Here is a 13194-nt window from a genome sequence, read left to right on the forward strand (position 1 = left end):
TTTCTGGGGAAGTTGATTTTGTCATGTTCTTCACTGTACGTCATGTTCCTCTGTAAGTGTATTACCCCAATTATATTTTATTTAAACTTTTATAAATCACAGGCAGAATGAATGTTCTATAATTTCTGAACTCTTTTGGGTAATTAAATATGTATGATTTCAAACTAATTTTTCTATTAGTTTGTGATTTTAGACAAAAAGCTTTTAAGTATTACTTTTCTGATGCAGTCTATTACTAATTCCATTTAAGGGTTTGCTTAAGTGCTGGTTTCCTAAAAGTTCCAAGAAATTCAGATGTTAAGCTATACTCAAGCTTTAACAATTTAGGGACCAATCATAAAATTTAAGAATTATTTAAGGCTTTCAATATCCTTTTTCTATTTCAAAACGTTTATCACTTTATCAAACAATCATGGGAAGAGGCATGGAATTATGTTAAGAGTAGAACTGTACACATAAGGCAGATGTCACTTCTGTTCAAAACTCTCCCATGCCTCCCCTGTTTTACTCAGAAAAGTGTTTTACAATGGCCTATAAAGGCAACATATCTGGCCCAGGCATATCTCTGAGCTCATCTCCTACTACTCTCCCCACTTTGCTCATTCCACTCCAGCCACACTAGCTTCCTTGAGTATTCCTCAAACATACCAGTATTCCCCTGACCTAGGTTCACTGTGTGGGCTGTTTGCCTGGAATGTTCTTTCCCCAGATATCCACATAATAATACATGAATCTTCAAATCTGTGTTCAGGGAGGCCTAGTTAAAATTTCAATCTATACTCCCTCATCCACTTTGGGGGTCCTTATCCCCCTTTACCCTACTCCATTTTTACTTGCACATAACTTATCATCTTGTAACATACCATATGTTGCAGACTAATCTTCAAAATGGTTACAGCAGTATTTCCAGTCCATATGCTCTTCCGGAATCTTGCCATTCACCATCAAGAGGCTGAGTCTATTTCTCTTTCCCTTGAACCTGGATGGGACTTTGACTGCCTCGGTGAATAGAATGCAGGGGAAATGATGCTGCATGACTTCTGAGGCTTGATCATTAACATAGAGATAGCTTCTGTCTGGTTCTCACCACGTTGTGAGAAAGCCCAAACCAGTCCACGGGGAGAGATCACGTGAAGAGGAAACTGATGCTTCTAGCCGATAGCCAGCATCAACACCAAACATGCACTCAGCCTTTCAATCTTCCAACTGAGGGCCCAGATGCAAGTGGAGCAGAGACAAACTGGCCCTACTGTCCCTGTCCAAATTCTGACCCACAGAATATGTGAGCATAAAAAATGGCTGTTTTATACCACCATGTTTTGGGGTAAATTGTTACACAGCCATATGTAATGAAACAATGAAATACTATATATTTCACTTACTTATTACGTTTATTGTCTGCTTCCTTCCACCAGAATATAAGCTCCACAAGGAATGAGATTTTTACCTTTTTGGTTTACTAATACATGCCAGGTGGTCAGTAAACATTTTTTCATTAAACAAGGGTTAATTTTTCAAAGTAGCTGAACATATAAGTTTAAACTAATAATAAAAATTGTTGAAATTAATGATAAAGGAAGAAGGAAGTTTTTCTGAATGATTTGTGAATTTCAATTATCCCTGACCAATTCTTTTGGAAATACCCCACTAAACATATACTGCTATTATCATTATTATAATATGATTGTTTACTTTTTAGGCAAGTCTTGATACCTAAAGAGAAGGAAACAGCAATTAAACTTATTAAGCTCACCTCACACTGGTTATTTAGCTTGGTGGATGTGATGTCCAGTTGTTGGTATTGTTCCTTTAACTTTGAAAATTCAGCTTCTAATCTTGTTTGTTCCAGTCTGGAACTATTTAGAAGACTTTTCAAGTTTTTATGGTCAGTTTGTAAAACTTCAGTCTCTTTTAAAAGCTGATTATATGTATGATTCAACCTATAATTAGAAATCATGATATAAATAGAGTTAGATTCTCTTAATAGATTTCATTATAATTTACACAGTGTGAAAATGCTGTAAATCACATTCAGACATACTTAAAGAATATAAAAGATTCTCTTGCCAGTGATTAAACTGATCAAGAATCAGTTTCTAGTCTGTAAAAACTATACTTTAAAACTTTTAAGTATTAATTGAAAAATATTTAAAGGACAAAAGAGAAAATAACCAATCCAGTTTTGATTAACCTAGAGAATTCAAAGATTCTACAATTCAGCATGAAAAATAAAGAAAAATCAGATCGAGCAAATTAATCAATCCAGTATGAGACATGGTAATCTATCAATCTGTTGCCAGATAACTGAGATATACAAACTTCAATCAAAATTTTAGTTATTGAGGGCTTCCCTGGTGGCGCAGTGGTTGAGAGTCTGCCTGCCGATGCGGGGGACACGGGTTTGTGCCCTGGTCCGGGAAGATCCCACATGCCGTGGAGCGGCTGGGCCCGTGAGCCATGGCCGCTGAGCCTGCGCGTCCGGAGCCTGTGCTCCGCAACGCGAGAGGCCACAACAGTGAGAGGTCCGCGTACCGCAAAAAAAAAAAAAAATTAGTTATTGAGATTTCTGCAGTTGTGGCAAATTGTTCATATTTATGCAGTCCTCAATTATTCATGATAAATTTTGGATTTTTTTGTAAAAATCACAGTATAGCCTTTTCTGTTCCTTTCCACTATTATACCTTTAGAACAAGGTCCACTGACCTCTAGGAGGGAGATCAGCAAATTCTTTCTATAAAGGACCAGAGAGTAATAAATACCTTAGGCTTTGTGGGTCGCATGCAATCTACAGCATGCTCTTCTTTTTTGTCCCCCACCACAACGTTTTAAGATGTAAAAACGGTTCTTTGTTTGGGGTTGTACCAAAACAGGCTGCAGGCTGGATGTGGCTTGCTAAGCTAGCTGTAGTTTACTAACCTTCATCTTATGGAAGGAATTAAGATCAGGAACCCACAAAAGGCGGAGGGAGCCAAACAAAATAAACTTTTGCTCAGGATGATACTTGCTCAGAACATCTAATAATTTAATTCAACTCATTTTCCAAACAATTTGAGTACGCTTATAAGAATTATAAATAATAAAATAATACATTTTAAAAAATCATGACTTGGTAAAAAAGTAAAATGGCAAGACCAGAAACATACAATAAACACTCCATTAATAGGTTGAATCCATGTATGAATGCACGCCATGTGTGTAACAGCTGGGCAAACCTCACTGAGGCATATAGACAGCTACATAATGCTTCATGGCAGGAGGGGATATAAAGAGGTAGAATAAACAATGTCCTCAATATCATCTCACTGGCAAATACTAAAATAACCTCTTTAAGAGAGTTTTTTTACATTGTCCCTCAAAGCTGAGAACGTTAACACCAAAATAAAATTCAGTGAACATAATTCTAAAGAGACCAAGACAACCTAGTCCACCAACTTTCTTGGTTTGGCATCATCGAAGATTAAAACTTACGCTATTTAGAGAAATGGATAAACTACTGTTCTTTAGATTAAGTCTTCACAAATATCTTTTATTTGTAAAAGAGCTCTTTCAGGTTTTACTTAAAGCCTTTTCTTCCCTTAGAACACAGGCATGAGTGCATAAAAGCTGGGCAAGAACAGCACTGAGAGACAGAAAATACTCTACTCAGGACCACTCTTCCCTTCCAAGCCTGCATAATCTTCTGGTTCAAGTTTGTCATGCTCAATTTCTTCTTATCATTTAGGCTGAATTCTTTCTGGAGACTCTTCATTAATGTATGCAAAACAGATTTCTGGAAGGTCTACTCAAGTTCACAAACTGTCCCAGTTTGGTGTGAATCCCAACAAGGAAGAAAGGTTAGGTTGAAGATGGGACTTCCAGACTAAATGCATTCCCCAATGTTATGTATGTAATATGTCCTTGTATCCTATAACTTGTCATAATTTGGTCTTCTGTTGTTTATACTGTACAAATATATGTTCCTTGATTCTAGCTTGGTGTTGAGCTTGTTAAAGTTCAAATCCATCAGTACAGAATTTCTAGTTGTAAAAATTCCTAAATTAAAAACTACTAAGTATGAAAATGAAAATGGCTCTAGAAGCCTAGGGATTTTTTTAATAAAGGAAAAGAAATAGATGTTTAATTCTAAAAATAGATTGCATTAAATCCGTAATAGGACAAATACTCAATGAATGATCCCCACTGAATTTTGTGTGCTGTCTTTCAGCACTTCTGCTACGGCAATGTAAAAGCAGTACAAATGTTTAGGCTGTCTAAATTTTTCAAAGGCTTCCAAAAATTTTTTGAAAATGTACTCTTATGAAGTAGGGTGATCACCAGTTGACAAGTTTTGATTTTCCCAAGGCTTCAAATTAAAAAATAATTGCCCCATGGCAATATGAGACCATTAAAACCTAAGACAGTTAAAACTAAAAGTACAAACAATGAGCTAGAAAATGATAAAGCTGCTCACTTTTAGCACCTTCAAAGACAAGAATCAGGATACCAGACTAGCAGAAAGAGAAAGACATAAAGAGTCAGGTTTCATTACATTCTGTCTCAATAAAGTATGTAAATTCTATCGACATACATGGAAATTTTGTTATATAATGTGGCTTAAAAACATAATTAGTTGAATAAATCAAGAGAGAAACAACGAGAGAAAGCAGAAGATCCAGGTTTTCGTCTGTCATTCTATAACTAGCTACATGATTTTGGTGGGTAATTTACTTATTGCTCTGGGGTCTTTTTTAAAAATTCTAAGTTATGGATGGTACTACAAAGGGGCAATATACACGTTGGATATAATGAATAATACAAAACTAAAATATATAAATATTTATTACCTATCATTTTCACCACAAAGTTTCTTGTATTCTGCAGCTACAGTTTCATGGTTTTTGTTTTTAAGCAGCATTTTTTCCTGTTCTACCTTCAGTGTTTTTTCCAAATCTTCCAATTGTCCTTTCTGTTTTAGTAACTGATTGTAACTGGAAAAAAAAGTTATGTATTTGGTTTATAATATTTCCTTAGAAAAAAAGAAAACATTTTAGAAATAAAGGAAACAATAGTAATTTATTAATATGTATCACATAAAACATGTAAATTTATATATATGTCCTACATAAATTATCTCAGACCTGTTTAACATATACAATTTATTATATTACCCAGTGAAAATTGGTTTTAAGTTAACAGCACAAGAAAAGATAATAAATTACCGATCTTCAAGGTCTTTATGTTCCACCTCAAGATTTTTGTGGGCAGACTTTAGAGTTCCATGTTTAGCAATGAGAGACTCATACTCTGAAGCCTGTCGTTCATGCAGAAGTTCCAGCTTTTCATGATCTTTGATCAGAGAATCATAGAGAGATTTCAGGTCTTCTCGCTCTTTGATCACAGATTCATTTTCATTTTCTAAGGAAGACTGCTGGATTAGGAGTTGTGCATTCTGGTTCATAAGTGAGGTACTTTGGGAATTAAGAGTGGAATTTTCAACCTACAAGAATGCATACTGTATTAGACACAAGAAAAATAGCTTATAATGTTCTTTTTTTATAGTAAAAGACAATGTTAACTTTAGGAAGCACTAAATAAATCACTGCGGATATATTCATATTATACTGAGAAAATTTGGATTTTAGCACCCTAAAGAATAAGGTTATCATTTAATTTTGATTTTTGGTAGGTGTTACGATATATATTATGAGATACATATCATATATATGTTTTGGGTTGAATTATTTAATTTAATTAATTTATTTATTTTTGGCAGAGCCGCACGGCTTACAGAATCTTAGTTCCCCGATCAGGGATTGAACCTGGGTCCCCTGCAGTGGAAGCGTGGAGTCCTAACCACTGGACTGCCAGGGAATTCCCAGGGTTAAATTATCTTGAATGAAGGTGATTAGCAACAATTCCATGAAAAAGAACAAAATTTGAAATGCTAGTTTATCATTTTCTAGAAGTTGAGAGTTGATAGAAGGAAAGAATTACTTGTGAATATTCAATTGGTAATTTTCTCATCTAAATTAAATTAGTATTTGCTGTATCATTTGGAAAAGAGTTAGAGAAAGAAGAATGTTTAGATTCAGAGGGGGAACTTCTTCACTGCTTTTTAAGAGGTTTCAGAGAGTTGCACTTTCCCCCACTTGACTGCTCTATTTGAAAAGACACTGGTAGTGTTAAGTGCAAGACGGATCATTTGAATTAAGGATAAGTCCAAAGACAAAATTCTCATGCTGTGTTGTTTTCCAGTAACTTAACTAACAGATATGCTGCAATCATACTCTAAAACAAGGGTTTCTACCTGATTAATTATTAGCAGCTTGATGAAACGGGTAAAAGGCCATAAAGTCAATAAAAATAAAATTATCTTTATTTGATGAGTAAATTTATTACTTAATTTAGAGGCTCTGACATTTAAAAAATGCTGATATCTGAAAATTTGGCAAAGCACATATAGAAATACTTTATCTTCAACTAATTGTTAAATTCTCTCTCTAGGAAACAATGTTACCATGTCTAGTCATCCTTATTTTAATAGCATAATAGCATAATTCAAGAGTTTTGTTGCATATCCCGATAATTTTACATTACAACCTGAAGCTTGGCATTCTGTGTTTGAAGAGTGGTATTCTGTTCCTGTAATGATACTGTCTGCCTCTGAAGTGCAAGAATCTGAGCCTGCAAATTATTGTTCTGTGTCTCAAGTTGCTTCAGTTGAGTTTTCAATGCTTGCTTCTCTGCTTGTAGTGTAGCATTCTGAATAAAGAAAACACATATTTAAAAAAAAGCAGCATCAAACATATTTCTGTTTAACAAATACTAGAATGTTATACAAGTGTTTATTACCATTATAATCCAAAAAAACTCAACAATCTTAAAAGAGAAAAAGACAAAACACTTCCCCTCTATCCCAAACTGTAAAAAGATATTTAATCTTTTAAAGCATTTAAAGCAATACTAAAACCTTAATATACTATTGTGTCTGTGCTCTGCCTGCTTTATAATGTCCAACAAATAACATATTCCATTATACATATATTTATTAACACAAAAAACTAGAATGGGATTGTCAGTTCAATGGTTTTTATGCTGTTCAAAAGTGCCCAGAGTGCATGGGGCTATGTCTAGCCAATGGAGTGTACCTTTTCAAATTGCCCAAAGGCAAATATATATATATATATATATATATACACACACACACACACACACACACACACACACATACACAGAGATGTGCGCATGTGCATGCACATGCATGCGTGCACACACACACACACACACGTGGTGGTCCCAGGGGTAGCAGCAAAACTAAGTATTTTATAAACACAAATATTTGGAAGAGAAGCAGGAACAATCTAAGCCATCTGTTTAAAAAATTTAGTCCGTAATAGACCTAACAGATGTTACGTATTTTCTTTAGTGTTTTTTTCATGGCATAAAACACTAACTAAAACTGTATTTCATCTATAGGACTTCTGGAGCAAATCCAAACAAAACATACTATTTTCAATTTTTCCAATACATATGGCCATATTTCAATTTTATAGTTAAACAGCTGAATTACTATGTAAATCATTATATTTAATGTGATAGATAATAAAATGTTTGTTATGGATACTACATTTTCAAGATCATTTCTGAATAAAAATTAGCATCAAAAAGTATAAACAAAGAATCCTTTAGAAAACCAAAACAAAACTTTAATGTACAAGGCCAGAATCTGTATAATTGCAACATGCAAAAAAAGTTACAACTGAATCACAACAGATCACATTTATCATATCTACCTTATGGGACAAAGACAACATTCACTTTATAGGCCTTCAAGTTATATATACTACACATCACTGCATAAAAGGCAAGTCATGATTTGACCCATATATTATACCATAAAATCAAAGCTGAGGAAGAAAAATGCTTTAAAAATGGGTGTTGATATTGTACTTGTGTTTTGTTCATTTGATCACATAAAAAGGATGAAAAAAAATTTACACTGGAAAATAATATGGAATAATGATGTACTTGTATACCATTTTGATACACCAAAGAGGGGAACCATTTTTCACCTACACATGTTAACTAATATTATAGGTCAGCTCTTTAGAAACCAAAATGTACAAACTCTAATGATAAGTCTGGGTATTCCCTAAGAATAAGAAAAATTCCTATAGTCTATAATGAAGAGAAGAGATAACTGAGAGTAGATAAGATATCTCAGAACAGGAAAAAGTTTACAATGTTAAAGTACAAAGTTAACAATATATGTACTAGCAAATGCACAAAAATTACCAGTCTAATATAGGGTAGACATCTTTATAAACCCATCATCTAAAATGGCTAAACTATGACAACCAGGTAAATTTTTCCCCCAATGGAAATTTATAGAAGAAGTCAATGGAAAAAGAGATTTATCTTATACATTACACACCAAATTTTCTGAAATGTAATTATTAATCCAAGTGATTGATCTATACATATATATCACTGAATAATGAAACACAGGTATTCATATATGGCTGATATATACATAAAAAAGACATAAAATAGCTCGCTAATAATATAAAACACACAAAATATTTTCTCCTATCACTTCAATAAAAATTAAAAGGCTGGTAATATCCAATGTTAATCTGAAAAAATAGGTATTCTGTTAGTGGGATTGAAAATTGATATTTCTGAAAAGCTCATATGATTATATCAATTAAAATTAAAAAGCAGAAACTAACACAGCATTGTAAAGCAATTATACTCCAATAAAGATGTTAAAAAAAAATTAAATACACACACATACACACCGAAATATGTGTGTGTATATATATATATGCTCTTTGTCCTATCATTTCTACTGAAAGGAATTTATTACCCTATGAACATGTTATATATGGATTTTCATTGCAGCAAAATCTGAAAATAAATGTCCACTGATGTGGGATTTATTTAAATTATGGTAACATACACACAGAAAACAGAAGCAAACAGAAAAGCCCTGAGATAGGAACAAATAGAAAAGGCCAATATGACTACAATCAATTTACTTATTATGTGCCAGTCATTGTTCCATGTTTTCCACATATTAACAGATAATAATAATATTATCCCCTGATTAATAAGAATGGTTGGTGGAAGAATAATATGGTATAAGGTCAGAGATACAGGCAGGGCAATATCAAAAAGGATCTTACAGATGCAGTAAAGAATATGGATTTTATTATAAATGAAATGGGAAGCCACTGAAGATTTTTTGTAGGAAAATGACATGACCTGGATTATGTTTTAAAAATAACTCTAGGTTACTACATTAAGAATGGGTTAGGGCTTCCCTGGTGGCGCAGTGGTTGAGAGTCTGCCTGCCAATGCAGGGGACACGGGTTTGTGCCCCGGTCTGGGAAGATCCCACATGCCGCGGAGTGGCTGGGCCCGTGAGCCATGGCCACTGAGCCTGCACGTCCGGAGCCTGTGCTCCGCAACGGGAGAGGCCACAACAGTGAGAGGCCCGTGTACCGCAAAAAAAAAAAAAACACAAAAAAGAATGGGTTAGTTTGAGAGTGAAAGGGGCAAGCCAGTTAGGAGGATACTCTAATAGTCCAGATGAGAGATAATGGTACCTTAGACTAGAGTGGTAGCAGCAGAGATGAAGAGAAGTAGATGAGTTTGGGTTATATTTACAAGACAGAGTTGACAAAGCTTGCTGATAGACTTACGTGAGGGTGACGAAGAAAAGAATATTAAATTATTAGTTTTTCTGTGTTTTCTTAATATTAAAAAATAAACCAGTCAAGAAAGTATAAAATGAACAAAGCTACAAATTAGATAAATTTTCTGAGTTATATATTCAATGATCCTTTACTTCTAAAAAACCTTATTCATACTAAACTACTTACATTTCTTTCAACTTCAATTAATCTGTCTTTAACTTTCAGAAGCTCTCTGGTTGTTTCTTGACTTTCTCGCTCCCATTTGTTATCTTCACCAGAAACTGGAGGAGAGCTCTGTACCATCTTTTCCTCATCTTGTCTCTGCTTGAGAGCTTCATAATTCTTTTTCACCTAAAATTTTATTTAAAATATTTGTAAAAATTGAAGTCTAGTTGATTTATAATATTGTTTTAGTTTATTTAAAATATTTTAATGGGGAAAAAAACATACCACCAAGGTTATAATATTTATCATAGTTTGACTCCACAATGGTCTGGTGAATGTGAGAGACAGTTCATTTAAAAATATGATAAGTAATATATATGACTATCATTATTATGATCATAATTTATGCTTTGCAGAATTCAAATCCTTTCCTGTAGAAATATTAAATATACTCTGCTTATATGCCATGTTCCTACAATATATTTTGTAATTTCAGATCCTACTGTTTATGACGAAAATATCACTGAAGGATAGATTAACTGGATATAGACATGTTGCTAGATACTAACAATTGTTTTTAGAGCTATTTATAGCTGATTTAGAGATTTCAGAGATTCCCATATCAGGAACAAATAAAGACTTGACACATATATTAATTCCCCGTAAAAAGATACCTAAAGTTGAAGAAGTAGCTATATATGTCCGGCCTTTTAAGAAGGATTTTGTTGCTCAGAATGACCTATGTTAATAAATAAATGACTTCTTTATTCAGATACTGACCCACATAAAATTTCTGTAATTCGTTTTGATGAAGAGTGAGCAATCCAAGGATATATCTTATCTAGGGTTTTCTGGTTTTCTGGTATAACCAAATCCTACTTTAAGAGAGCAAAATCAAAACTAAAAACTTGGGGACTTCCCTGGTGATGCAGTGGTTAAGAATCCACCTGCCAATGCAGGGGATACGGGTTTGAGCCCTGATCCAGGAAGATCCCACAAGCCGCGGAGCAACTAAACCTGTGTGCCACAACTACTGAAGCCTGCAGGCTCTAGGGGCCGCATGCCACAACTACTGAGCCCACGTGCTGCAACTACTGAAGCCCGCGTGCCTCAAGCCCATGCTCTGCAACCAGAAACCACCACAATGAGAAGCCCATGCACCGCAATGAAGACTAGCCCCCGCTCGCCACAACTAGAGAAAGCCTACGTGCAGCAACCGTAGACCCAAGGCAGCCAAAAAAAACTAACAACTTGGTAATCAGCCAAAATTAACTATTAACTTATTAACTTAATTGCTCTCTTCAATTTAAATTGATGATTATTATACTTATCCTGAATTACTAGTTTATCCTAGGAAATGATTATCATAAATTTCTAAATTAACCCCAAACTTTCTATTGAGACAAGGATATAAATGTTTAAAATAATTCAATGTCTGATGCAACCTTAAGAAAACTTATGGCTCAAACTTTGCTACTACTACTGAGTTAGAAAATAATGATGTGAGACTAAAGAAAAAAGGATGCCAAGATAGAATGTAATTTAAATCTTGGCAAGTGACCTAACAGGTGTTCTGGGATCCTGATTTTCCACTTTTTTTTAATACTTTCAACACCCTAATAACATGGATGGATGACATCATTTCCAGTCTCCTATTTTACATTAATTTCCCACAGGATCTTTTTTCTAGGCTTATAAGAGTTAAAGATATATGTCATTATTAAGAAGGTGACCTGAGAATAAAACTCAAAACTTCTCATTTTTAGCCCATTGTTCTTACAACTAAGTTTCATATAGAAAATGACATATTTTCCATCAAGGTTTCTCATAGAAACCTTGTTCATATAGAAAATGACATATTTTCCATCAAGGTTTCTCAAGAGGCAGCATATAGGTGCCTTTTTATCTAATTTATTACTCTCCGCCTTTTAATTGGGGATGTTTAGACTATTTATATTTAATGTGATTACTGACATGGTTTGGTTTAAAACTATCTTGTTACTTGTTTTCCATTTGTCCAACCTGTACCTTGTTCTCCCTTTTTTCTTTTTCTGCCTTCATTTGTATTTTTTGATTCTAATTTTATCTCCTTTGCTGGCATTTTAGTAATACCGCTTTGTCATGCTATTTTAGCAGTTATTTTATGCCTATTATTCATATTTAGCTTTCATAGTCTATGTTCAAGTGATACACCTCTTCACGTATAATATTAAAAATTAGAACAGTATAATTCCAGTTGAATACATGTTTATGGCAGGAAGCTAGTCCAATAATAGTCCAATTATGCCAAAATGGCTGGAACTGGAAGATAATGATGGAATTTTAAATCTCTACCTTTTAGACTTGAAATACATCTTATACTAACCCATCCTCAAACCCATTTATTTTCTGTCGTAGTAGCTTCTTGAAATTGACTTTATTTGCAATGTAGTCACATTGCTTAACAGGGCAAAAAATTTGGAAAATAAAGCAGATTAATGGCATCCGGCACCAAGTTTTATTTTATTTTTTTGGACAACTCTTTATGTTAACTAAACAAAGTTCCAGAATTTCTTCTGCAACAAAATATGTTTCATGTTAATGTCTGAGACCAACACCAGCAATGATGGTATTGGCAAATGAGGAACAAATCCTTTTCCCCTTCCTGCATGAGAAATTCATCTTTGGGTAACTGTTTCTCTGGAAACCTGATAAAATTGGAATGTTCTATGTTACCAGGCAAGACTGCTTAGGGGAAAAATGATCTCTCATTGCTAAATTATATTTGTAATTAAGAGAACTATAAATACCTAATAGGCAGCTACACCTTTGAACTTCTCTGAGTGCAGCAACTCTTAAATCTTAAGTCTGTGAAGATCTTAAATCCATGCCTTGGAGTTGTTGCAAGAGATGATGACTGCTATGAAGCATGAAGTCTCAAAGCCAGGGCAGCTCCCACACACAACCAACAGTCATCTGGTGAGAAGATGACTCTCAGACAATTATATGAAGATGGACACCTGATAGTGCCCTACCATCAGCTTATATTTCCTATAGTGTTCTGAATCATATGGCTCTAAATGTGGCCTATAGTAAACTTGCTGGTCTGAATGTTTGGTTGACTGTAAAACCATTCTGGGTATGACTACAGAGCTGATAAAAGGGAGAATAAGGCACAACGCGATTCTACCAATCTACCATACACTAACCCTATGGAAAGCGCAAGCCCCTTCAATTTCAGTTTATTCAGGTGGGGAAAATAGTAGCCCCTGCCTCACATACTTCACTGAATAATTCCAAATATCACAAGAAAACAAATTTAGAAAAGACCTCAAATTTTTGGATTAAGTGCTTTCTTATACCACACATA

The 13194-nt window shown here is 34.3% G+C and overlaps 1 protein-coding gene across 11 annotated transcripts in view; it reads right to left on the reverse strand.

Moving 5' to 3' along the window:
• The window catches only part of CCDC88A (coiled-coil and HOOK domain protein 88A), a 195923-nt gene that overhangs the window by 22974 nt on the left and 159755 nt on the right, over positions 1-13194 (reverse strand). For all 11 annotated transcript variants that reach the window (XM_027131699.1, XM_027131700.1, XM_027131697.1 and 8 more), the window contains 5 exons: positions 9867-10031; positions 6580-6741; positions 5199-5476; positions 4824-4967; positions 1754-1940 (listed from right to left, as the gene is read on the reverse strand). In XM_027131699.1, the coding sequence (XP_026987500.1) occupies positions 1754-1940; positions 4824-4967; positions 5199-5476; positions 6580-6741; positions 9867-10031 (936 nt within the window). The remainder of the gene's footprint in view (positions 1-1753; positions 1941-4823; positions 4968-5198; positions 5477-6579; positions 6742-9866; positions 10032-13194) is intronic.

The sequence above is a fragment of the Aethalodelphis obliquidens genome, unplaced genomic scaffold, assembly GCF_003676395.1.
Source record: "Aethalodelphis obliquidens isolate GAN/ISIS:26980383/991018 unplaced genomic scaffold, ASM367639v1 scaffold40, whole genome shotgun sequence".
In the NCBI taxonomy this organism is placed as follows: Eukaryota; Metazoa; Chordata; class Mammalia; order Artiodactyla; family Delphinidae; genus Aethalodelphis; species Aethalodelphis obliquidens.